General features: G+C 38.7%; 1 protein-coding gene across 1 annotated transcript; it reads right to left on the bottom strand.

The window, feature by feature from the left end:
- Positions 1 to 124: 124 nt before the first annotated feature.
- DLD (dihydrolipoamide dehydrogenase) lies at positions 125 to 26,838 on the bottom strand. The gene is made up of 14 exons (XM_007528304.3): positions 26,704 to 26,838; positions 24,226 to 24,304; positions 13,829 to 13,908; positions 13,259 to 13,327; positions 12,387 to 12,456; positions 9,898 to 9,998; positions 9,070 to 9,213; positions 7,726 to 7,827; positions 5,590 to 5,780; positions 4,283 to 4,453; positions 2,748 to 2,937; positions 1,611 to 1,748; positions 771 to 860; positions 125 to 680 (listed from the first exon to the last, which is right to left on the bottom strand). The coding sequence occupies exons 1-14, from the start codon at positions 26,740 to 26,742 to the stop codon at positions 615 to 617; spliced, it is 1,530 nt and encodes a 509-aa protein (XP_007528366.1). The 5' UTR covers positions 26,743 to 26,838; the 3' UTR covers positions 125 to 614.
- Positions 26,839 to 27,556: the final 718 nt, after the last annotated feature.

Here is a 27,556-nt window from a genome sequence, read left to right as displayed (position 1 = left end):
GTGGCACACCTGGTAGAATGCACACATTACCTTAATTTGAATAACTTATAATTCAAATTGTAGAAACCTTAAAAATCTAAACATACTATACTTTTAAACTGCAAGAACTGGGGAATTCAATAAGTGAAACCATCATGTTTATTTACATCAGTTTATACAGATCTGAATCTTACTCTAATGATTAACCTGTTTCCAATATGAAAACCAAGTTTAAAATAATGCAATTGCCTTGATTCAAACACAGCTGTCCATATACCATAATCTAGCTCCATCCATATGCGTATATACAGCTTCACTATATCAGAGAAAAACAGCTACTTAACAACTCAGTGAAGTTGAGTCTTTTATAAACAGCATGAAAATGTGAGCTGATGAAAAGTTTGCATTTGCTGTAACATTAATGCACTAAAACATATTAAAATTTATTTTAAAATATATATATATATATATAGGTATAGTTCCATTCTATCCAAGCCTATTAAATATCTTCCAAAAGTTTCATAATTCAGTCCTAGAAATTCTTGGAGCTGTGAACAATTCCTGTTCAGAAATGTCACCTCTGTAAGAGCACACAGGAAATTCCAGAAAAAAAAAAAATATTAAAGTCTTCTAATTTAAAAGTTGATTGGCTTGCCAAATGATGCAGCCAGGTTTGCTTCTCTAAAAGCTTCTGATAAGGTCTGCAAGAGAAGAAATTTAAAATTTAAAATCAAGTATTTTCAGGTCGGGTAAAAATACAGTCATTAATTCTGTATGTTGTTAACAATTACCGGGTGTGCATGGCAGACTCTTGCTATATCTTCACAGGATGCTCCATATTCCAATGCAAGAGCAGCTTCATTTACCATTTCACCAGCACCCTATAAAATAATAAATCAAGAAAAATTTTCCCAAGATAGAAACAACTATACCCCAATAAGATAGACTTGTTAAAGAAAGAACTGCCTCCAGTTCAGGAACTGGGAGGGGAAAAAAGTGGTGGTACACAGGGCTGATGCTAACAGCTTAACTCCAGAGTCAGACTGTCTGAATTCAAGTCCTTCCACTGCTACCTCACTCACTGCTCTGCTTTATTCAATTTACTCAAAGATGGCAACATCAACACCCAAGCACTTTAAATATCTTATCAGATTTGTATGAAGTATACTTTAAACTTAGTGACAGGAAAAGCTTCTCATTGAAGGTGAAATCTGAGCTGAGAACTGGATAATAAAAAGAGCCAGTCATGCAAAGACTTAAGAGGTAAATAGAGCATTTTGGGCAGAGAATGCTTACTATAAGCACATAGGTCTTAAAATGGAAACAGGTTTGGCCTATTATAGTAAAAGGTTAAGGTAGGAAATGTACTAAGGGCCAGATTTAAATGCATCCTTGTGTGAGAGCTGAAACTGAAAGGGACTACTGTTTAAGCAGGTATAAGAGGTCCAGTGTATGATTTGAAGAGATAATTCTAGTTAAACTCTGAAAATACGGAGAGAACATTGTTATTATCTTGCTAGAAATAATGCACACGCTTAAATCACAAAATATAAGTAATAGATGGTTTTAATCTACTAAAGGCAATGCTTTCCAGAAACCCAAATGGGAGTATCTGGTATTACAATACTTACTGGTCCTAGGATATGTGCTCCCAATACTCTGTCCGTTGATTTATGCCCAAGAATCTTCACCATGCCATCTGTGTCAGCATTTGTCTTAGCTCTGCTGTTAGCAGCAAATGGGAATTTCCCAACTTTGTAGTCAATACCCTTAAAGAGATAATAAAACTCAAGTTCATACCCACTAGTGAAATCAGAACATTTCTTAAGAAAATAAGTTCCAAGAAGGCAATTCTTCATCAAGATCAGCAAATTTGTCATCTGGAAGGTAGACCAGTGGATAAACTGTTAAGACTCTCAAGCCTGATGTCCCAAGTTCAATCCCCATCAGCACATGTACTAGAGTGCTGTTTGGGAACAAACACAAATATAAATACTTACTCATCTGACTATATTTATGTATTAATATTATTTTTACAAGAGACCACAATATGACTACTCATCTCTGTGGCCTATACTAATGTCATATATTAAATGTGAGGACTATGGAGCTTCAGGAATGCAAGTCCTATGTTCCTTTTTTTTTTCCTCTGAGGTTATTGCTGGGCTCAGTGCCTGCCACCATGAATCCACCGCTCCTGGAGGACATCCCCCCCTTGTTTCCCTTGTTGTAGCCTCTTTGTGGTTATTATTATTGCCATTGTTGATGCTGTTCATTGTTGGATAGGACAGAGAGAAATGGAGAGAGGAGGGGAAAACAGAGAGGGGAGAGAAAGATAGACACCTGCAGACCTGCTTCACCGGCCGTGAAGCGACTCCCCTGCAGGTGGGGAGCTGGGGGCTCGAACTGGGGTCCTTATGCCAGTCTTTGCGCTTTGTGCCACATGCGCTTAACCTACTGCGCCACCGCCCGACCCCCAAGTCCTATGTTCTTAACACTGAGTCACTTCATCCAACCATCTGGATATATTTCAAAGCCATTATTTAATGCCCTGAAATTCTGTATACCATTAATCACCAGTAAATAAAATAAAAAATAAAATTCTGAAATTACTAATATTTGAATGAATCAAGTAGATAATCCTTATTATACTAACAAAAGAAAAATATACTTTACAGGATACATCAAAACAATAAAAAGTTATTCTCAGCCACAAATGTCACTAACTTAATTCCCAAAGTGGAATAAAATCACTCATTCAGGATTACCTCTTCTTTCAATTGCTCTTCTGATTTGCCAACCCAAGCAACTTCAGGGTGTGTGTAAATCACTGATGGTATACAATTATAGTCAATATGCACAGCACCACCAGCCATTCCTTCAACACAGATAATGCCTTCATCCTCTGCTTTGTGAGCCAGCATTGGGCCAGCAACCACATCACCTATGGCATAAATACTACAACAAAAATCAGAAGAAATCAAATGAGCTTCTGAAACACTCATCTTCAATTATGCAAAGGCAAAAACATTTAATTTCTGGTTTATAATTGATAAAAATTAAAAATATATCAAATACAGTTCAAATCTGAGTTCTGGTTTTTGAGTAATGAAGAAAACAATGTTTCAAATTTTATATAAGGTTTATTACTCTTTCCCAAAGCTAAAGCATTTTTCTAAAGCATGGCAAGTCTTATTTCCTAAGAGATGAAAGACAACCACCCAATGGTTTCACTTATATGTGAATCTAGAAAACTGATACACATTAACTTGAAAAACAAACAGAACCTTCCAAACACATAAAACAGTAGCAAACAAGCTTTTTTTTTTGTTTTAAAATTTTATTTATTTTCCTTTTGCTGCCCTTGTTTTTTACTGTTGTAGTAGTTATTATTGTTGTTGTTACTGATGTTGTCGTTGTTAGATAGGACAGAGAGAAATGGAGAGAAATGGGAAGAGAGAGAGGGGGAGAGAAAGACACCTGCAGACTTGCTTCACTGCCTCCCCTGCAGGTGAGGAGCCGGGGGCTCAAATCATGATCCTTATGTGGTCCTTGCACTTCACAACATGTGCGCTTAACCTGCTGCGCTACTGCCCAACTCCCTCTTTTTAAAATTTATTGGATAAAGTCAGAAATCGAGAGGAAGAAAGACAGACAGACACCTGCAGACCTACTTCACCACTTGTCAAGCTTTCCCCCTGCAAGTGGAGACTGGGGCTTGAACCTGGGTCCTTGCATACTGTAACGTGCGTTCAACCAGGTGTGCCACCACATGCTCCCCCCCCCCCCTTCCCAATCTGTTCCTAAGATTTTGTGAGAACTATGGTGGTTATCTTTGGGAGATAAGAAAGTGGGAACAATGAACCTTGGTGGTGGGTATGGTATGGAACTACATATACACTGTAACTGTACAACCTTGTAACCCACTATTAAAAATTTTCAAAAAAATCACATTTTCAAAATAACATTTGAAATAATTTCCTTGGGCGGAGGGTAGATAGCATAATGGTTATGCAAACAGACTCTCATGCCTGAGGCTCCAAAGTCCCAGGTTCAATCCCCCGTACCACCATAAGCCAGAGCTGAACAGTGCTCTGGTTAAAAAAAATAATAATTTTCTTCTGAAAACAGAGAATAGGAGGTAGGAGTAGGGAGACACCACAGCATCAAAGCTTCTTTCAATGTAGTAGGGACCAGGCTCAAGCCTGGGTCATGGGCACTGCAAGCACACTAAGTCAGTTATTCCACTGGCCCTGAAATAAACATTTATATTATTAAAAATACAAATAATTATCTGACTTACTTTGGAACTTTAGTTTGGAATCTGCTATTGACTGGAATTCTACCTCGAGGATCTAGCTCAATTCCAATATCTTCTAGTCCCAAATTCTTAGTAAACGGTCGTCGGCCAATACAAACCAAAAGCACATCACAAGTGATAACTTCATTTTTATCACCAGAAGCAGATTCAATACTAGATAAGAAACATATATAGCTGTTAAACACATACCTACATAAAGGTGCTAGACTTGGAAATATAAAAGTGTTCATGCTTTATCTAACAGGTAAGTTACTTTTACTGCAAATATAACAAGTCAGATAATGAAAAATTGTATGTATCCTCAAGAGGGCTATCACTAAAACCTCACAATAACAGGTAATATAAAAAGGTTAACACAAGGTTTTAAGTCAGAAAGAACCAAGTTGGCGCAATGGTTCTGCCCTGACTAGCCCTGTGACTTTATGAAAACTACTTCATTAGGACATATTAAATTAAATCTAGAAATCAAAAGCAATCTCTTATTTATTATCACTAATTTCCCCCATGCCTGCCTAAAATTACTTTGATAATTTTACTGATAACGGTTCTTTTAATGTAGTACTAAGGAAATGAAGGTCTTGTGCATGCACTTCATTACTGAGTCACCGGGGTATTATTTTCCTTTTTATCAGATCGCTGTTAGTTCTGCTTTATGGTGGGAATGGAACCTGGGAGCTCAGAGTCTCAGGCAATAAAGTCATTTATATAATTATTATACTGAACCCCCAGTTTATATATATATTTGGGGGGGTAATGTAAGGAATAGGTGGGAGAAGAACATCAAACACCACTCCACCATCCATGGAACACCACCTGTCTGTCCTTGTTGCTCTCATGCAGTATCAGAAATCAAATGAGGGCCTCACACATGGAAGGCCAAGTTGTGGTGCAGTGGAGAGTGTACTGGACTCTCAATCATGAGGTCTGTGAAAGCCCGTGTACTAGAATGATGTCTGGGTTCTCTCTCTCCCTCTCTCCTTCTATCCTTCTAATTAATAAAATCTTAAAAGGAGGAGGAGAAGATGAAAATGGAGAAGAAGGAGGCAAGTACTCTATCTGCTGCTAAGTCACTTTGTAGCACCCTGGTTGTTTAAGTTTTTCTGAATATATACTATGAAAAATGACACTAATGATGAGAAGAGTGGACTGATTTTTTTTGTATCATCAACTTAATCATGATTTTCAATGAACTAATTTGATAAGCAATACTGAAAAATATTTAATAAAATAGTCAAGTCAAAATAATTGTTCTCAAAAAAATATAGCAAAAACAAATTCAGCATACTTACGAAACATCAATTTTTCCATCTGACTTCTTAGTAGCACCAGTAACTTTCATATTCAATCTAAATTTAAATCCTTGTTTCTGAAGGATGCGTTGAAAATTTTTAGATATCTCCATATCAATTCCGACTCCACCAATATGGCCCATAAACTCAACAGCTACCACATCTGTACCAAGTCTTTGCCAAACAGAACCCTGAAAATAACAGCAATAAATAAGTCATAAAAACAAAGGTTTCTATGATAGCTGTTTACTAAGTCATCTGATAATTCAAAGGTATTTTTTTTCTTTTACTGCCACACTAAGGCATGAACTGAGAACTTAACACACATGGCTCCTAGCCTTGTACACAGAAAGATCCATGTTCTGCTATAGCAGTCCAGACTAAGAAATCATGTAGTCTAACCCTGCTAAGGCAACTGCAGGCAGGGCTAGAAATTCAAGGTTGTTTTTTTTTTTTTTTACCTTTATCTTTTGGATAGAGACAGTCAGAAATTGAGAGGGAAGGGGAATGACAGAGAGGGATAGAGACCGAGAGACATACCTGCAGACCTACTTCACCCCTTGTGAAGCTTTCCCCTCGCAGGTGGGGAGCGGGGTCTCAAACCTGGTACCTTATGCGTGTCCCTGTGCTTTATAACTATGTGCACTTAACTGGGTTACCACGCCCCAGGTCCCCGAATTTTTCTAAGCAGGTATGACAGAACAGCCAAGGCAAGAGACTCAAGAACTATAAAATAGTTAAAATAATGTATAATCATGGTCCAGGTGATGGTCCAGTGGATAAAGTGTTGAACTCTCAAGCTATGAGGTCCCGAGTTCAATCCCCAGCAGCACATGTACTGATGTCTGGTTCTCTCTCTCCTCCTATCCCTCTCAATAAATAAATAAAATATTAACAATAAATAATGTATAATGGATTTCTAAACTATTCAGCTAAGGAATCTGAGGTGATAGCATAATAATTATGCAAAAAGATAGTCAAGCTTGAGGCACCAAGTCCCAGGTTCAATGTGCACTCTAGTGATTAAAAGAAAAAGAAAAGTCAAAGCAAAGAACAGGCAACAAAAGTGACAGACCTACCAACAAAAAGTCGTGATCACTATTACAAAAGCCTATGTACTATGATTCACCAAGTAAAAGAAAGGGATATATAGTTAGAGAATAAGATGTCTGGATTTTTTATTTTGGAAATAGAGCACTTTTGCGTGGTTATATGGTACAATGGTCCCTGGAAAAGATAAGTAAAATAGAAATATCACCATCTGAAATATATGAAAAGTTTCCAGATAAGATAAATAAGGAGAACACAGTAAGAAGGTATGAGAGAGCATGGTACACAGTATAATACTTAGCATTCCCTTACTCCCTCAAGAGAAATGAAGATAGAAGGAAGACACATTATGAAAGCCATGGTCTATATAATATATCAATAATTTGCTCAGAGTAAGAGCTGCTTTTTAAAGAGCTGTCACAATTTTTAAAATGCAGTCTGGTCCTAAAGATCAGGACTAATGAAATGTACACAAAAACTGATTTAAAAATAAAAACTTTCTTTTATTTCTTTCTCTCTTTTTTCCCCTATTTTATGGAATAGGACAGAGAGAAACTGAAAAGGGGAGAGGGAGATAAGACACCTGCAGACCTGCTTCACCACTCTGAAGCAACCCCACTGCAGGTGGGGAATGGGGAGGGGGCGAGAAGGGGAGGAGTCCTTGCACATAATACTATGCACTTAACAAGGTGTATCACCACCCAGCCTTCATAAAGAACATTCTAATGACTAGCATATTCACAAATAGATTGTCTTGAAAAAATGATTACTATAAGTATTTAAGAAAAGCTAAATGCTGGGTGAGAGAGATAGCATAATAGCTATGCAAACAGACTCTGATGCCTGAAGTTCTAAGGTCCCGGGTTCAATTCCCCACAATTACATAAGCTAGAGCCAAGCAGTACTCTGGCAAAAAAAAAAAAAAAGAGAGAGAGAGAGAAAGAAAAGAGCTAAATGCTGATTTAACTGAAGCATTACACACACACACACAACCACACCACACCACACCACACCACACACACAAAAAGGTTGAAATTCATACATTCCTTTCAATTCCAATGAGATCGTAGGAAAGATGTCACTTACCAGTTCTAAACCTATTACTCCTGCACCAATAACCACCATCTTTTCTGGAACTTTTTTTAAAGACAAAGCACCTGTGGATGACACTATTGTATCTTCATCAATCTATAGTAAAAAAAAAAAAAATTGCATTTAAGATTCTTTGGAAAAACCTGCTGATTAATAGTTTTATCTCAGTGTAATCACAAACAATCCCAGGTCATTTGTTTTTCTGAGATATTTATGACATCCATGCTTCGCAATTTTATCAAATCACATCATAAATGTCACTTAAAAAAAATGATCAAGTTTACCCTCATACTGAATTTAAGCAGACCTTATCATAAAGTATTCTACCTTTTGTTAATATCAGTGCATAACAGGGTAGGGAAATACCATAATGGTTACACAAAAAGATTCTCAGGCCCCAGAAGCCAACGTCTAGTTTTAATACCCACCACTACCACCAAATGCCAGAACTGAGCAGTGCTCTGGTAAAACAATGATAACAATGATATATATATAATTTAAAAAAAAAATCACTGCATAATAAAGTCAGGCCACCCAGGTGTCCAACAACAGATGAGTGGCTGAGCAAGTTGTGGTATATATACACAACGGAATACTACTCAGCTATAAAAAATGATGACTTCACCATTTTCAGCCGATCTTGGATGGACCTTGAAAAATTCATGTTAAGTGAAATAAGTCAGAAACAGAAGGATGAATATGAGATGATCTCACTCTCAGGCCGAAGTTGAAAAACAAGATCAGAAGAAAAAAAAAAAAAACCAAAAAACAAGTAGAACCTGAAAGTGGAATTGGTGTATCGCACCAAAGTAAAAGACTCTGGGGTAGGTGGGTGGAGAGAATACAGGTCCAAGAAGGATTCAGAGGACCTAGTGGGGGTTGTATTGTTATATGGGAAACTGGGGAATGTTATGTATGTACAAACTATTGTACTTACTGCTGAATGTAAAACATTAATTCCCCAATAAAAAAAAAAGCATCATTAAAAAAAAAAAAAGGAAAAAACTCTGGGGTGGGGGTGGGTGGGTGGGAAGAATACAGGTCCAAGAAGGATGACAGAGGACCTAGTGGGGTTGTACTGTTATATGGGAAACTGGGGAATGTTATGCATATACAAACTATTGTATTTACTGTTGAAATACATTAAACATTAATTCCCCAACAAAGAAATAAAAAAAAAAGGGAAAAAAAAGGTCATTTCCCAAAGCTGAATGACTGTTAATAGCACAGTGTTTCAATCAGAAATCTTTCATTCAAAATTCAAAGGCAGCATGAATAAAATTTTATAAAATGTACTTCAGAAGAAAGGTGATGTGTTTAAAATAAAATAACAAATACCGTGATTCCAGGAAAAGGAGTAACTTCTGAACCTGTAGCTATAAGGATATTCTTTGTACCAATAATTTGAGTGCTGCCATCAGCTTTTATAGCAGTAACCTGATTTTTGCCAGTTATCTTTCCATATCCATTAACATGAACAACCTTTATAAAAGAAAAGTTTATATATTCAGTTTAAGTGATTTTGTGATAAATGACTAATAGGAAAAATACTTGAATACACGTATTTAGAACATATATTTCCTTATTTAGAAATGCTATACTTGGGTAGGGGAGACGCCAGGTAGCAGTGCACAGGGTGGAGCACACATATAACCATGCTCAAGGACCCAGGATCAAACTCTAGTCTCCATCTACAAGGGGGAGAGCCTCACAAGCAGTGAATCAGTGATGCAGGTGTCTCTCTTTCTATATCCCCCCTTCCCTCTCAATTTCTTTTTGTCATAGCAAATAAAAGGAAAAGGAGAGGGGGAGAGGAAGTGGCAACCACGAGCTATGACTTCATGGTCCAGACACAAAGCCCCTGTAGTAACCCGGCTAGAAATAAAGAGAGAGAGGAAGGAAAGAAGGAATAAAGATGGAGGGAAAGATGGAAGAAGAGGGATAGGAGGGAAAGACAAAGGAAAAAGGAAAAAAGAAAAAGGGAAGGGAAAATAAGCTTATATATGGAAAAGCAAACATTTTGTTGTATGCATGCCAGGAAAATTTGATCCATGTTTGCATTGTTTTAAATAAATACCCCCACCAGCCAACTCTAATAACATGACTCTATCAGCATGAGGCAACATTCAATGTATACAAAGAAAGCAAAAATCTGAAGTAACTCACTTTATTTTGTTTGAATAAGTGGGCAATTCCACCTGTTAAAGCTTTCACTGCAGAATTCTTCTGCTCCATCATTTTTTCTAAATTCAAGCGAACTTCAGACACTATAATTTTTTAGATTAATCTTTAGTCCTTAGTCAAATTAAACATTGTGGTTTTCTTTACTAATCAAGGTCTGAAAAATATCACTCTAGTTGTATACATGGCAGCATTAGAATGTTTCAAATTAATGACTGGTATAATTACAGCTAGCAAAAGTCTAATAACACCATATCACAATAACTGAACCTATCAAATACTATAAAAAAAAAATCCACCTCCAGAAAAAATGCAATCCAAAATAAAACATTATATCCCATTGTGACAATATATTTACCAAATTCATCTTATAATGAATTATAAGCCTGGAAAAAAATTAATAGAAATGACCAAGTGAAACAGCACCTGGTTTTAAATAAAAGGAAACAGTAAATTTCATAAAACAAAAATACACATCTAAAATTGTTACACAGAAAAACATTATAAAAGAGCTAACCAATTAGATTTTTCTCTCACTTTTTAGTCACTAATTCATCTTTGATCTTGCTGATTGTGCCTTCAGCCTCATTTGTTCTATTCTCTCCCCCCTCTACTATTTTCTGGAGTGCATCTATTTTGTTACCCTGTTCTGATATTGTTTTAGCTTGTTCAGCTAGTTATGTTCTTAGCTCAGCTATTTCAGCTTTCAGCTCTCTAATAACCTTGAGATAACTAGTGTTTTCTTCCAGTCTCATTTGTTGTTTCTGCATTTCTGATAACAATTCTTTCAAACTCTTTACTCACTCCTGTGATTATTTCCTTGACTAGTGTTTGGATGGTGACCTCATTATTTTGTGATTCAACCTTCGGAGGGGGGGGCTTTTAGCTGGACTCTTGTCCTGGTTCATTTCTCCAATATTTCTTCTTGTTGGCTTAACCATTCTATATAGTATATTATGAATTCCCTCTCTCAGTACTTTTCAAATTACTTATCACTCTTGCCTGGATTGATTTGTGTTTAAGTAAGGTACTTAAATAGTTCACAGTTGTGGAAATTAACAGTTATTTCAATATTATTTCAGTCTCAGAGCTGGAGTACAGTGGCTGTTAAAACCTCTTTTGTTCTTTTTCTTCCCTGCAGGCTACAGGAACCTGAGGGCTTTTAAACTATAAGTAGGCTTCTTAGCTTAGTCACTCACTCCGATGATTTGAAGTCATTATAGACCTGCCCTGTTGAGGTCCCAGGTGATCTTCTTTGGTATTCCTCTAACCAATTAGATTTTTAACTATTCACTTAACTCAAAATAACTCTGAAGCAACAGTATAAGAATATTTTTATTTTAATGAGAGAGATACAGACACAGGGAGAAAGACCAGAGTATTGTTCAGCTCTGGCTTATCATGGTGCTAGGGATTAAATGTGGGGCCTTGGAGATAACACTTTTTAAAGCTCATCTCACTATGGACTCTGAGGGATAAAGGGACAAGATGGGGTGAAGAACGTGTTGGGGCCCAGATGCACAATGATAAAAAGACCTAAGTTGGAAATGAGTGTGTTTTGCAGACACCTATCATCGGGAAGATGAGAAACTGTACTGCTAATAGTAGTATAACCCCTTCCCAATAAAATTATTTAGAATAATAATAAGCTCATCTCACTAGAACAAGGAAAATGGTTTAGCTAAGAGGTGGCTTGCAAGGGTGATCCCATGTTCCACCTCTGGTATTACATATGCTGGAGAAGTGCAGTGTTCTATTCTTTATAATGTATGTGTTCATGCTCACTCTCTCTCTCACACACAGAGTAAATAAATACAACTTGTAAAAAAAATAATAATCTTAAACACACACACACAAAACCAACAGGATGTCAGAGAAATCTATTTTTATGATCAACCAAACAAACAGCAAAGCAAACAGTGCCTCAGGGATTCAAGTCACAGAGCTACAGTAGCCTTGCCTACAACTCAGGTCTTTTGACTTAACACTATCTCTTCCTTTCATTGTGGGTAAAAAAAATGGACTCTTTCATCTATGCAGTTTTCACCTAGTTTAATATTGCATCTGTTTTAATGTACATACATCACCTCTACATCTACCATTTGTGTAAACTACAATTATCCTTACAGAAACCTATCATTTTATGACTTCGCTCTAAGGTATGTGTCACCTACTTAAAAGACTACCCTTTTGGGTAAATAGTTCCACAATAGTAATTGAGAAGCACACCCTCCCAACACACACACAGCTATGTGTAATCAAGGGCAATGAAAACTGATCAAGGAATTGAAAACTAGAGACACAAAAGCTGGCAAAGAAGCAGATGATGTCATGGTACATATCTGAATTTAATTTTTTCTTAAGCAAATTCCCATTTCTTAAAGATCCTTTCCTCACTAAGCATTTATTATACATGTATATATCTTTAACTAGAAGAGCCAAGTACAGCTAGAAATATCACTAAATACACTTACTTTCAATTCCCCTAGATGCAAAATCTTTTCCATGGGCCAAATGGTAATAATGTGAGTTATTTAGCAAAGCCTAGAGGAAATAAAAAGTTGAAATTATCAAACTCTTAAAAATAAAAAACTACAAAAAAAAGGACTACAGATAATAAAAAATCTTTATTAAATTAAAATATTTATTAAATACTGCATGGCAGACAGGACTATAGCAAATAAATGTTTTTATGTAATTAATGAAAGGCAAAAATAACAGTCAACAAATAAGAATGAAAAACAAAACATTTATATATTTCAGGGTGGCAGGTGAAAAGGCAGTTACATTTGCATACAAAAAAGGTCTAAAAGAAGAATTTACTACCATTATGCTTTTCAAAAGCTAGAGAAAAAAAGAAACATCGGGGGCTGGATGGTGGCACACCTGGTTGAGCGCACACAGTACAGTGCACAAGGACCCGGGTTCAAGCCCCCAGTCCCCACCTGCATGGGGAAAGCTTCACAAGTGGTGAAGCAGGGCTGCAGGTGTCTCTCTCCCTCTCTATCTCCCCCATTCCCTCTCTGTCTCTATCCAATAAATAAATTTCTGGCTGTCTCTATCCAATAAATAAATAAAGATGATAAAAGTAAAAAAAAATTAAAAAAAAGAAACATCATAATCTGTTTAAATGAAAAGGTTATGTATTATAAGACAAGCTGTTTTAGGGACATACAGTAGAATTATAGAAGAACTGTTAAATATTACCAAGGAGAAAAAGTTTTTTTTTCATCTTGCATAAATTGCTCATCTTTTAAATAACTGCATGTGTCTAATACTCTAGTCTCAATACATCCTTTGAGAAGTGGTTAATAAAGACAGCTTTCTGTTCAAAATGAATGCTCACCTTTGAGGGAATGCAACCAACATTCAAGCATGTTCCACCAAGTGTTTCATTTTTCTCAATGCAGACTGTCTACAACCAAAGAAAACATTATTTAATTACATACAACCCATTGTTTTACTAAAAATTTAAATAAAATTGTCCTAAATTTTTTTATAAAAATGAACTACTCAAACTGTGTTGGTAGACAAAATAATATATATGTGATATATATATATCACACACATATATATTCCTTTGAGTAATACTAAACTAAGGTTAACTCAAAAATGTTAAAAATTATTCCATGATATTTTTATTTTAACATTACCAAATATATGCTTTCAGTTATAGATCTTCCAAAGTATGATTAGAAACCTAAGTAAAAAGGACTACTAGGAAAATAATGGCCTTCACTTACTATTTTTCTATTTCATGATACAACTGAATCAACCTTCTTATTACTGGTTTCCAGCTTATGTAATTAACAATTAATACACTAGTTAGTAATGTTACCTGTGAAGTTTTCTGTGAATCTGGTTAATTCTTTCTAAGTGAAATTGAATTAACAACTAGTTCAAGTCTAAACTTTACCTTGAAGCCTAACTGGGCAGATTTAATAGCAGCAACATATCCTCCAGGACCAGAACCTATCACTGTTACATCAGCATCAACTGCAATAAAAGCAAATTGATATGTCAGATACTTAATATTGACACAAAATAGCACATTACAAAGCAAACTAAACGTTCTATATTTTATTCCTATCTGTTGGATGTTCTCTGCAGTAAGTAAATATGGGACAGAGTAAACTTCATTTATCTGTTTGTTAATTATGTATATATAAACACAAATGAGTTATGTATCCATTGACCTACTTAAATTCCATTTGGTTTTATTAGATGATAATGGACAGGCATCTAAGCGGCACTAGAAGAGTCTGAGTTTTGTCCAACTATAAAAAATGGTGACTCCACCATTTTTAGCCGATCTTGGATGGACCTTGAAAAATTCATGTTAAGTGAAATAAGTCAGAAAGAGAAGGATGAATATGGGATGATCTCTCTCTCAGGCAGAAACTGAAAAACAAGATCAGAAGAGCAAACACAAGTAGAACCTGAACTGGACGTGGCAGATTTTTCACCAAAGTAAAAGACCCTGGGGTGGGTGGGGGGAGAACACAGGTCCTTCAGAGGACCTAGTGGGGGTTGTACTGTTATATGGAAAACTGAGAAATGTTATGCATGTGCAAACTATTGTATTTACTGTCAAATGTAAAACATTAATTCCCCAAAAAAGAAATTAAAAAAAAAAGAAAGAGTCTGAGTTTTGTAATCTGACATACCTGGCTTCTCATCTCAGCTGTCATTTACCAGTTGTTTGACAGTGTGATCTAACTTTTTCTTTAAAGTAGGAACAAAACACTATCTTAAATGATTAACATTAAGATTTAAAAAGACCATTCTATTAGCACTGTGAATAAATTTAAGAACAATTTTAGATCCTTCACTTCAAAGATATCAAGGGTAAAAACAGCTTTTCACTAATATACGGAAAATATATTTTAAACTTTATTTGAACACAGATATATTTTATATAGTTTAAGATAACAGGCAAGCCAGAGTATTCAATTAATAGCCAGTATTCTGGCTATTTAACATACAAATAAGAAAAACTGAAAATTAACTTTGATTAGCAACCTTTGGAATATATTGATTACAATGCAAATGTATAAAGCAAGTTCAATCATTCCCAGTCTTCTCAATCTAATTTCAAATAAAGGAACAATGATTTTTTTTTTTTAAAGACTCAAGAGTTTCCCTCTCCTCTTCCGTCCCTGTCCTTAAAACCCAATCTGTCAGGAGTCGGGCGGTAGTGCAGCGGGTTAAGCGCAATGTCGTGCAAAGCACAAGCACTGCCGTTAAGAATCTCGGTTTGAGCCCCTGGCTCCCCACCTGCAGGGAAGTCGCTTCAAAAGCAGTGAGGCAGGTCTGCAGGTGTCTATCTTTCTCTCCCCCTCTGTCCTCCCCTGCTCTCTCCATTTCTCTCTATCCTATACAACAATGATATCAATAACAACAATAATAACTACAACAATAAAACAAGGGCAACAAGAGAATAAATAAATATTTTTTAAAAACACAATCTGTCTAGCATTTAGTAGTATCTAAAACTTTTAGATAGGAAACACAAGGCTCATTTGAATGAACAGGCACACATTTTTTTTTACAACTTTCTTTTTTTATGTATTTATTTATTTTCCCTTTTGTTGCCCTTGTTGTTTTAGTTATTGTTGTTGATGATATCATCATGGTTGGATAGGACAGAGAGAAATGGAGAGGAGGGGAAGACAGAGGGGAGAGAAAGATAGACACCTGCAGACCTGCTTCACTGCTTGTGAAACGACGCCCCTGCAGGTGGGGGAGCCGGGGGCTCAAACTGGGATCCTTACGCCAGTCCTTGAGCTTAACCCACTGCGCTACCGTCCTACTCCCCAGGCACACATTTCAACACAACCCACCCTATAGACCTCACAAGGTTCAGAGAGGTTAATTCACCTAAGGTCTACTAAACTTTTTGTCCCTATTTTTAGTCGTCTTTATGCAATCAATGCTCAATACCATTCAACTCTTTCATGTATGAGGTCCCAGTTTCTGTCCCTGGCACCACATAAGTCAGTGATACTTTCATTCTCTTATTAAATAAATAAATCTTTTAAAAAAATTATTGGCCTGAGCAGAATCTGTGTTGGAAATAAAAAAGATTTTCAATGCAAATATCTACAAAATCTAAGAGTTCTTTCTTCTGAATAGGTGAAAAGAAGGATTGCTTCAATTTTTACCCATAGGTACTTTTTGGTCACACCCTTAAGACACAGATTTTTGGTCAGAAGTGTGTGTGTGTGTGTGTGTGTGTGTGTGTGTGTGTGTGTGTGTAAGACAAATACTTCTAGTTTCAAATACTGAACATAATGATATTCTAAACAATAATTTGGATTTTCATTTCTAATTCTACAGTACTATACATTCAAAAGTGTCCCTTTGCTGAATTTTATTTAATAAATTTAAACATAGGGACTCCCCCCAGAAAAAAAAAAAGAGTTCAATTTTCCAATTTACTATCTGATCTTGTAATATTTTTATTAACTGTAGAAAATACTCAATCTCAAAACAGTTTACCTCTCACTGATAACACATGTGCCATTCCATCATAACAGTGTTGTTAGGATGCAAGAAAAGTCTTAAGCATTTGTCAGCATTTGAGAATATTTAACAGAACTTCTGGAGGTGGAGCCATCGTTAGTCACATGCAGACTGAGCTTCCTAACAATCAGTATTACAACAAAACATCACAAGAAACCTTATTCAAAGCACAGTGGAAATTTCTGGGAAAAAAAAAAATCTGAAGGTGGAAGAGTGTGCATGGCCAATGGCAGAGGAGAAGAGAAGGAAGGACATTTCAGGGCAGCTAAGTAGTGCCCAGCTGCCACCAGGGCTATCTTGGCAAGCATTGTAGCAGGCTTTGGAAAGAAAAGACTATAGGCAGTAAGATCTTGCCCCATGGATCTTCCCAGGGGAAACCAAAGTGCTCTAAATTGTCCCAAAGGATCTGCCTGAGTGGGTTCACCTTCAACCACCACCACCACCATCCCCCAGATTCTCCTAAAGAAAGGAAGAAGTTAAGCTATTACTACTTGCAGGTGACAGGCTGATATACATAAAAAACACTAAAGACTACTAGAAATTTTTAAAATCCAGAAAAGTGGCATACAAAATCAATATACATTAAGTGTGTGGCATTTCTATATTCAAATGATGAGTCAGAGGAAAAGAAAAAATAATCCCATTTAAAATTGAACCAAAAAAGAAAAAATACTTTAAAGTAAAAGTAAATCTAATAAGAAGTGGCAGACTGGGGGGTGGGGGATAGCATAATGGTTATACTAAGAAACACTCATGCCTGAGGCTCCAAAGCCAGAGGTCAATGTCCCCACCATCCCCCTACCACCACAGCCCAGAGCTGAGCAGAGAAAGAAAGAGGGGCAGGGAGTTAGCATAATGGTTATACAAACAGAATTTCATGCCTGAGACTCTGAAGTCTCAGGTTCAATCCCTTGCAGCCAGAGCTGAGAAGTACTCTGGTAAAAAAAAAAAAAAAAAAAAGAAAGAAAGAAAAAAGGAAGAGAAGCCAAAGACTTCTGCAATGAAAACTATAGGTCACTGTTACTAAAAAGGAGGAAACAAAATGAAATGATGCCTGTGTTCATGAACTGGAAGAGTAAGTATTGTTAAAATGGCCATTCAGCCCTGCAGGTGGGGACCGGGGGCTTGAACCCGAGTCCTTGTACATTGTAATGTATGCTCAACTGTGTACACCACCACCCAGTCTCCATAATTTCCTATTTGAAACCAGAATGATCTTTCAAATTTGATCCTGTCACATCTGTTTAAGATATTTCAATGACTGCTAATTGCCCAATATAAAAAAAAGCTTCTGGGAGTCTGTCAGTAGCACAGCTGGTTAAGCTCACGTGGCACAAAGCACAAAGACTGGCATAAGGACCCCGGTTCGAACCCCCGGCTCCCCACCTGCAGAGGGGTCGCTTCACAGGCGGTGAAGTGGGTCTGCAGGTGTCTATCTTTCTCTCCCCCTCTGTCTTCCCCTCCTCTCTCCATTTCTCTCTGTCCTATCCAACAGCAATGACATCAATAACAATAACCACAGCAATGATAAAAAAAACAAGGGCAACAACGGGGAATAAATAAAGATTAAAAAAAAGATTTTTTTAAAAAGTTTATTTTGGGGTCAGGCAGTGGCGACCTAGTTAAGTGCATACACAGTGCAAAAGGTTCCAGGTTCAGGCCCTGGTCCCCACCTGCAGGTGGAAAGCTTCACAAATGGTGAAGCAGGGCTGCGGCTGTCTCTATCTCTTTCCATCTCTATCTCCTCTCCTTTCTCAATTTCTCTCTGTAATAAATCTGATAAATACTTTTTAAAAAAATATTTATTGATTGATTCATTCCCTTTTTTGCCCTTGTTGTTTTATTGTTATAGCTATTATTGTTGTTCTTGGATAGGACAGAGAGAAATGGAGAGAGGAGGGGAAGACAGAGGGGGAGAGAAAGACACCTGCAGACTTGCTTCACTGCTTGTGAAGTGACTCCCCAGCAGTTGGGGAGCCGGGGACTCAAACCAGGATCCTTACGCTGGTCCTTGCGTTTTGTGCCATGTGCGCTTAACCCGCTGTGCTAACGCCTGACTCCCATACTTCTTTTTTTAAGTCTCTTTCCTAATCTGGAGAAATCAACACTTGATTTTCAACAACAGTGGCCATTTTTCAAGTTCCTCATGCACACCATGTTCCATCAAAATATTCTCACATGCTGTTCCATCTACTGAAAACACCTCTTTTCTCATCATCCAGTTTGACACCAACCCTTCCATGTAGCAATATTCTGTCAGAATTCTGTCACCTGAGGGCCAGGAAAAGGCAACCCAGTAGAGTGGACATTTTGCCATGTGAGAGGATCCAGGCTTAAGCCCCTGATCACCATGTGGACGGATCACCCAAAAGGGAAGCTTCACAAGTAGTGAAGCAGTGCTGTGGTCTCTCCTTTCAGTCTCTTGGGGAAAAAAAAAAAAAGTCCACTAGGGGCTGCAGAGTTGTACAAATATAGAACCCCAGTGATAACCCTGGTAGGAAAAAAAAAAAAAAATTCAATCCCAACCCATACACAGATACCACAGTGTCCTAGACTTAGCAGGTGGATCTCTCATCACTATTCTATAGCAAGTGGATCTTTTATCACAATTCTAACTAATCATCTGCTGAATGCTTGTCTTCTTCCCAATTAGACTATAATCTATAAGATCTGCACTGCATGACTCAATAGGTGCAGCAAGCAAAAAAAAAAAAAAAAAAGCAGCAAGCAAGTAGAAAGACCTAAAAAAAAAAAAAAAAAGGCACACTGGAACTGAGCAGTAGTACAGCGGGCTAAGCGCAGGTGGCACAAAGCGCAATGTCTGGCATAACGATCCCCCGGTTCCTCACCTGCAGGGAAGTCCCTTCACAGGCAGTGAACCAGGTCTGCAAGTGTCTTTCTTTCCCCCCACCCCCCCCCCCGTCTTCACTTCTCTCTGTCCTATCTAACAATGACAACATCAATAACAACAACAATAACTACAACAACAATAATAAAAAAAAAAGGACAACAAAAAGTGAAAATAAATAAATATAAAAAAGGGACATGTGGTCTGGGAGGTGGCATAGTAGATAAAGCACTGGACTCTCAGGCAGGAGGTTTTTGAGTTCTATCCCTGGCAGCACATGTACCAGAGTGATGTTTGGTTCTTTCTCTCCTCTGTCATTCTCATTAATGAATTAAAAAAGAAAGGACACATTATTAAGTACTTAATCAAATAGTTTCTACTTAGGACCTAGATACCCTCTTCACCTACTTCTTGTTTCATTTCCCTCAATTACTCCAAGGCTAACCTTGTCAGACAAGGTAAGGACTATAAAAGCTGGATTAGGGCAAGAGACTGGCATACTTTTTTTTTATTTTAATTTTTTATTTAAGAAAGGATTAATGAACAAAACCATAAGGTAGGAGGGGTACAACTCCACACAATTCCCACCACCCAATCTCCTTAACCCACCCCCTCCCATGATAGCTTTCCCATTCTCTAGCCCTCTGGGAGCATGGACCCAGGGTCATTGAGGGTTGCAGAAGGTAGAAGGTCTGGCTTCTGTAATTGCTTACTTTAATGATGGCTTTTTTGGCCATTACCAGGCCACCCAATCATCCAGGGCCCTTGTCAGGGAATCTTGGGATTCCCACATAGACATGATGAGCCTAGACCTCTAACAAATCCCTCTCCACTGTCGCTGGTCATCTCCATCAGAAACAATATAGTGGACCCTCTTGTGGACCTCTACAGGACTTGGCCTCAACATGGGTCAACTGCCCCATTCTCCAAAGCGAGGCTGGGTCAGCATACTGTGCCACTTGAGGAAGACGGGTCCTAGAATGAGTGCAGCCTGCAATGTTCCTAGCTATGATCACAGAATGTGAGTTCACACCTACGGGGATGAAAAGATTACACAGGCTCCTGTGCTGAATGTGGGCCCCAAATCAAATCGATGGGGTTTACAGTATTTGGGAGCTACTTTCTTCCCTGATACAGCTTTCCAGTCCTACTCCCAACTCTGACACCATCTCGCCAGACAATACCTGTAGCCCACCTGCATGTTAGCCTTTGGGCTCAGGCAAAAACTAATAAAGTCAAGGGCCCCTTGCAATATACCTAAAATTCACCTACTAGCCCTTTCCAAAATGGAGACCCCAAGTCTCATCTGCTATATTCTAACCTTTAGACTCCTGATTATTAAACAATTTGTTCTGCTTTGTATCTTAATGTTTTTTCAGCCACCAAATTGCCAATGCTACCATGACACCAACCTGACTTTCCTGGGCAGAGGACCCTACCAATGTGTCCTGTAGCCCCGCTTCTCCAGAACCTGGCCCCAGTAGCAAAAGAGAGACAGACTGGGAGTATGGATCAACCTGCCAACACCCTTGTCCAGAGAAGAAGCAATTACAGAAGCCAGACCTTCAACCTTCTGCACCCCACAATGAGCCTGGGTCCATGCTACCAGAGGGATAAAGAATGGGAAAGGTTCCAATAGAGGGGATGGGATGCGGAACTCTGGAGGTGGGACTTGTACCCCTCTTGTCCTATGGTCTTGTTGATCATTATTAAATCAATCAATTAATCAATTAATTAAAAACAATAATAGGGAGTCAGACGGTAGCGCAGCAGGTTAAGCGCAGGTGGCACAAAGTGCAAGGACCAGCATAAGGATCCCAGTTCAAGGCCCCGTACAAGTGGTACAAGTACAGGTGGTGAAGCAGGTCTGCAGGTGTCTTTCTCTCTCCCTCTCTGTCTTTCCCTCCTCTCTCCATTTCTCTCTGTCCTATCCAACAACAACGACATCAATAACAACAATAATAACTACAACAATGAAACAAGGGCAACAAAAGGGAATATCTTTTAAAAAATAAACAAATAAAAACAACAATAATAAAAGATCTGCACTGTACCTTGTCTATGTATCTATCTCAAGTGGCCCAATAGCTACTGGGTTGTCAGAAAAGTCATGACATTTATTGCATATAAAAATATGTCATGAATTTTCTTTCTTTCTCTCTTTCCTTTTCTTTCTTTCTTTCTCTAGCCAGGGAACCACTCAGCTCTGGCTTATTTATGGTGGTGTATGTGATGGAAGATGGGATCTTTGATGTCTCAGGCATGAACCTCTTTTTGCATAACTATTATGCTGTCTCACAGCCCTGTTATGACTTTTCTAACAACCCAATAGTACATTGTAATATTTCCATTTCTGTTGAGATAAGGCATTAATAAAAAAGAATGAAAATAGCAAATGAGTAAGTACTACAAGTCATAAAAATGCAAGATTATAGCAATAATACTAATATTTTTCAAATACTGATAAACTTTTTTCATAGAATAGGCATCTCCCAGATATAATAAAGACTATCATAATAATCTCTGAACTCCTCAAATGGGAATAACCAACTCACCTAAGGGGGTGAGAAGATAGCATAATGGTTATGCAAACAGACTCATCTGAGGCTCTAATACCACAGGCTCAATGTCCTGCACCACCATCAGCCAGAGCTGAGCAGTCTTCTGGTAAAAAAATAATAATAAGTAAATAAAAGAAAAAACACTCAACTAAGAAAGTAGTGGTTAAGAGTGTAGGTACTACTTTCCTGTTTCTATCTAAAATTAAAAAAAAAAAAAAAAAGGTCTGTCTGAGGGGCTGCTCATTAGTGCATATACAAGGCCCTAGATTCATTCCCTAGTGCCACTAAGAGGGGAAAAAAAGAGAAAAAGAGTAAGCTCTAGAGTCAGAAGAATTTTCCCAGCTCTGTCTTTGTTTCCTAAGAAATTTCTCTAAGACTCAGCTCTTCTATTTGTAAAATAAGAAACATAGCATATTGTCTAACAGGATAACTATAAAGATTAAATACTATGCCCAAGAGAGAGGCCCTCCTCAATGTATCACTTAAGGTTACTGTTGTTTTGGATGCTTATTTTGTACCAGGTACACAATGAGTATTTTTGATAGAACAATAACTAAAGCCATGGTCCCAAACTTCATTTATTCAACAACTAAGACTGAGTACCTACTGTATTGTTTTAGTTACTAAACAGTCACACACTTTGCCCTAGCAAAGAGTGCTTTCTAAAGGAAGACAATCATTAAGTAAATGTTTCAATTGAAAATATATGTATGTAAAATAGTAATTTCATACATACAAAGGCTCCTCTCCTTTCTCTCTCTTTTTATTTTTATTTATTTATTTATTTTTACCAGAGCATTGCTCAGCTCTGGCTTATAGTGGTGCAGGGGATTGAACCTGGGACTTTGGAGCCTCATAACCATTATGCTATCTACCCCTGCCCCTTTCTCTCTCTTTTAACCATAGCACTGTTCAGCTAAAGGATCAAACCTGGGAGCTCAGTAAGTGGATACAGGTAGCATAATGGTTATGCAAAGAGGCTCTCTTGCCTGAGACTCTGAAGTCCCAGCTTCAGTCCTTCAGAAAGACAAAACTAGGGCCAGGTGGTGGCAAACCTGGTTAAGAGCTCCTATTACAGAGAGACAAAACTGATCAATGCTCTGGTAAAAAACCAAACCAACCCTGGGGCATGTTAGTCCCTTTTGCATAGCCATCTCTCTGCCCTCATCCAAGGATTTTGCATACTGTCTCTACCTGGCTGCTAAGGAATTTAAAATGTACTCAATATTAAGGGATCACTAAACAGTTTAATTAAGAAGCACTCTGGAGTGGGGGAGATAGCATAATGGTTATGCAAAGAGATTCTCATGTCTGCAAAGTCCCAGGTTAAATCCCCCCTCACCATCACAAGCCAGAGCTGAGCAGTGCTCGTGTTTCTCTCTCTGCATCTCTCAAAAATAAAATAAATAAAATTTTTTTTTTTAAAAAGGTACTGTTAGTCTTTTTCTAATGACACTTTAATTCTTGCAGCAAGGAATGTAGCTTAGCAGGTAGAGGGCATTTCCCCACATGGATGGGGTCCCGCATTTTATCACAGGCACCTTGAATTAGGGAGTCACGCGCTACCCCCCCCACATACACACACACACAAGTAAGTAAGTCCTTGCTCAGGGACTACCTGGCAAATAGGAGGTACTGGGTGAATCTTTGTTGAAAGGTCCCAAACATGTAGTTAGCCACAAGTTTTTATATGCATTTAATGTGAGCTGGAAAAAAAAAAAATACTAGCACTCCATCTAACATGAGACAAACAAGGTTATATGTTAATTTTCTCACTAAAGTTAAAGTTCAGGTCCTTCCTCAGACAGAATAGCCTCAGAAAAGCTGACACCTTACCTAAGTCTCTTTGTCTTCCCAACTGCCTATGTTAATTTTCTATCTTCCCACTATTCATACTGTTTGACTCTTATGAGCAGATTATAGATTTCCAAAGAGCAAGATACGGAACCAGCAAGACAGCTCACCTGGGAGGGTGACTTCTTTGCCATATAGAACCCAAGTTTGAGCCCAGACCCTACCACAATGGGGGCAATGGAGCCATGATGGAGGAAGTGTCAGTGCTATAGTAGTATCTTTTTCCCTTTCACTCTTGTCTCTCTTATTCTTTCTATCTGAAAAAGTCGCCCTGGAGCAGAGAAGCTCCAGTAACCACAAAAAAAAAAAAAAAAAAAAAAAGAGAGAGAGAGAGAGAAGAACTGTGCTTTGTTCACCACTTGGACATACTAGGTACTGAATAAACAGTTAAGGAAATATATGAACAATTGACCACTAAGACATATGACTGATTACTATTAGTTACATAATATTCACTAGCTTTTATATTTAAACACAAAGCATAAATGAATCAATTTAAGGAGGAAAAAAAATTCTATTACTTACTAGCTTGATCTGTGTAAGTCCTCAGAGACACTGCTGAAACTCCCTGTAGGCCATGAGATATTCGACTGAAATGGCCTCGCTGCAAGAAAGAAAATGTTTGTCTGTGATATGAATTCAAAATAATTATTACAGGTTAACAAAATCATGATTTGGGGTCAAATGAATTAAGTCCTTACTACTAATCCATTGCCCCACAGAACTTAAACATCTATTTTTCCCATTTGGTAAGAACATTTGAATTCTTCAACCTCAGATGCCACCCTGTTATGAGTTTTACAAACCATCAAATTTAACCCAATAAAAATACATTCAATGGTGTTTCGTTAAATCTTCAAAAAAAAGCATGGGTAAATTATAGTATCAGGGATCATTTTAATGTCATAATGCATGTTCTTAATTTTTTTTCCTACATTAAAAAATATTTTGGTCGTTTATTTATTGGATAGAGGCAGAAAGAAATCTAGAGTGAAGGGTTGAAAGAAAAGATTCCCCAGTTGGGGTCCAGGGGCTTGAATCTGGGTCTCAGTGCATTGTAACACAGGTGCTCAACCAGATGGGGAGGCAGTGTGATAGTTATGCAAATGACTTTCATGCCTGAGGCTCTGAGGTCCCAGGTTCAATCCTCAGTTGGGCAGTGCTCTGGTCTCCCTTTCCTCTCTTATCTGTATCTCTCATTAAAAAATAATAATAAAGCTTTAACCTCAGTACTTACATCATCTACATCACAACAATCCTCCTACCTGTAAGCAGTTTCTTAACTATAATCTACCATGTATTATTTATTGAATCTTCAACTAGGATCAGAAAATTAGGTAAGAGTGGTCCAGGAGATGGAGAGGTGGATAAAGCACTGGACTCTCAAGTGTGAGGTGTCCTCAGTTCAATCCCGGGCAGCACATGTACCACAGTGATGTTTGGTTCTTCCTCTCTCTCCTCCTACCTTTCTTATTAATAAATAAATAAATTTAAAGAAAGGAAGGAAGGAAGGAAGGGCCGGGTGGTGGCACAACTGGTTGAGTGCATGTATTAAAATGTGCAAGGACCTGGGTTTCCCCCCTCTCCCCCCACCTGCAAGGGGGAAGTTTTGCGAGTGGTGAAGCAGTGCTGTAGGTGTCTCTCTATCACCCCCTTCCTTCTTGATTTCTGGCTGTCTCTATCCAATAAATAAAGATTAAAAATAACATACTAATGTACTCATAGTCATGAACTACAGTTTTATAGACGCCACCATATAATCTTCATAGCAATCTCTAAATATGCATGGCCACTGCTTCTTAAAAAGCACTCTAAAGGACACACAGCAAGCAAATAGCCCTGTTACAGCAGGGAGCTGGGGAGGCAGAGACAAAAACTGCACTGGCGTGTAGTTACTGTATGTTCCCTTTCCCAAGGCACTGCTTGTATCTGAACAAATTAGCAGAATGTCAGTTCTGAGTTTCAGCCCAAGCCCCGCCTCTCCGTGAGAGGATGACTTCCAGCATGATATATTCCATTTAGGAACACAACTTTTTTTTTTTTAATCGCTGGGGCTCGGTGTCTATAGGAATCCACTGCTCCTGGAGGCTTTTTTCCCATTTTGTTGTCCTTGTTATTATTGCTGTTTTTATTGTTATTATAGTTAATCGACAGAGGAGGAGAAGACAGAGGATGAGAAAGACACCCGCAGAGACAACTTTTTGAAGTTTTTTTTTTTTTTAATTTTATTTATTATTAGATGGAGACAGCCAGAAATTGAGAGGGAAGGGGAGACAGGGAGAGAGAGACACCTGCAAGCCTGCTTCACCACTTGCAAAGTTTTCCCACTGCAGGTAAAGGCCAGAGATTTGGACCCTGATCCTTGTGCATTGTAACATGTGCGCTCAACCAGACGTGCCACCACCCGGCCCCTTCTTCTTTTTTTTTTTTAAATACGTGTAACACAGGAATCTAACCGCAGTACGGTCTTTAAGATTCCATCGTCTACACAGTACTCCAGCTATGACCCTCCCCTCATAGGCCATCGGGCAGCATTTGGCAGGTCGGTAAAAAGGAAACGTCTGACCTGCTGCAGTTCAAGCTGCAGGCCTCTGGGAGGAAAAGCAATGGACACGAACTTCCAGTCGCAAATACGGGGCTCGGCCCTATGGCCATGGGACTCGTCTGGATTCTTGCAGCAGGTTCCAAGGTTGCCTGCCCATTGCAGAAAACCAGGTCAGTCGGGCGGGGTAAGGAGGATTAGAATGAGAAAGGACGCAGGAGGCTGGACGTTTGCAGCAGGCTGGCGTGCACGGCCCGCGTTCAGGAGCGCGGGGCGCCGGTCAGGCCGCTGCAGCCAGGCGCTCTGCCGGCCGCGGCCTAGTCAGCCAGACACCGCTCCCCCGGTGCCAGGCCACCAGCGTTCACACACACCGCCCCCCGCACCCACTTGGCGCGCCCCCACCCCGTCAGCCGGATCTCCGAGTCTCCGGGTCAGCACGACCCCGCGCTGTGGGCGCCCACCTTGGCCAAGGAGCAGTACAAGCGACTCCAGCTCTGCATCTTGCCGCGGACCCAGCCTCTCAGACTCAACGTTCACCTCCACTAGACAACTCCACCGCTTCGCCAAGGTCTCCCCGCCCTGCGCATGCACAGCGCTAATATACGTCACGGCTGGGAACGAAGCGATTGGCCCGCGCGCCCGGACGAGGCTCTTCCGGTCGGTTGGGTGTCGTGAGTGTGTACACTGTCGTAAGGAGCGAGGTGCTTTGTGGCTACAAAAGAAGTAAGGGAGGTTGTGTGGGGTGGTGCAGTGAAGATGAGTGCGGTCGCAGGATGGATTTATACTTGAGAAACCGAATAAAGCTGCCAGTTTCGTAAGGAGCACTGGCGAAATAAAACGAGTTCTTGAATATGCCAGGCTGTAGAATCTTAACCCTTTCCGGCCATTTCCGCACTTCATGCTTGAACTATATGCAGTAGTAATAGTATTTCCGTGTGACTAGAATATATGCACATATACACGTATGAATACATATATGTCCACACACGCACATCCTTGACGACTCAAAAAAGAAAAGATATCTGCAGCCCTGCATTTAAAGCCATTAGTTTTATTTTTATTTATTTATTTTTTAAACCTTGCATTACTTTTTTTACTATATTTATTTTCCCTTTAGTTGCCCTTGTTGTTTTTATTGTTTCTATTGTTATTGATGTTGTCGTTGTTGGATAGGACAGAGAGAAATGGAGAGAGGAGGGGAAGACAGAGAGGGGGAGAGAAAGATAAACACCTGCAGATCTGCTTCACTGCCTGTGAGGCGACTCTCCTGCAGGTGGGGAGCCGGGGGCTTGAACTGGGATCCTTACTCCAGTC

This window comes from Erinaceus europaeus, chromosome 8, assembly GCF_950295315.1.
Source record: "Erinaceus europaeus chromosome 8, mEriEur2.1, whole genome shotgun sequence".
Classification (NCBI taxonomy): domain Eukaryota; kingdom Metazoa; phylum Chordata; class Mammalia; order Eulipotyphla; family Erinaceidae; genus Erinaceus; species Erinaceus europaeus.
This window is presented reverse-complemented; position numbering and strand designations above follow the sequence as displayed.

Bases quoted from the DNA above. Each gene is read 5' to 3' on its own strand.
- DLD (XM_007528304.3), bottom strand. From the start codon at position 26,742: ATGCAGAGCTGGAGTCGCTTGTACTGCTCCTTGGCCAAG. The intron at 5,781-7,725 runs GTAAGTGACATC...TGTTATTTTCAG, and splicing joins GAGTAATAGGTTTAGAACTG to GGTTCTGTTTGGCAAAGACT. The intron at 4,454-5,589 runs GTAAGTATGCTG...TTTCTTATCTAG, and splicing joins GATGGAAAAATTGATGTTTC to TATTGAATCTGCTTCTGGTG.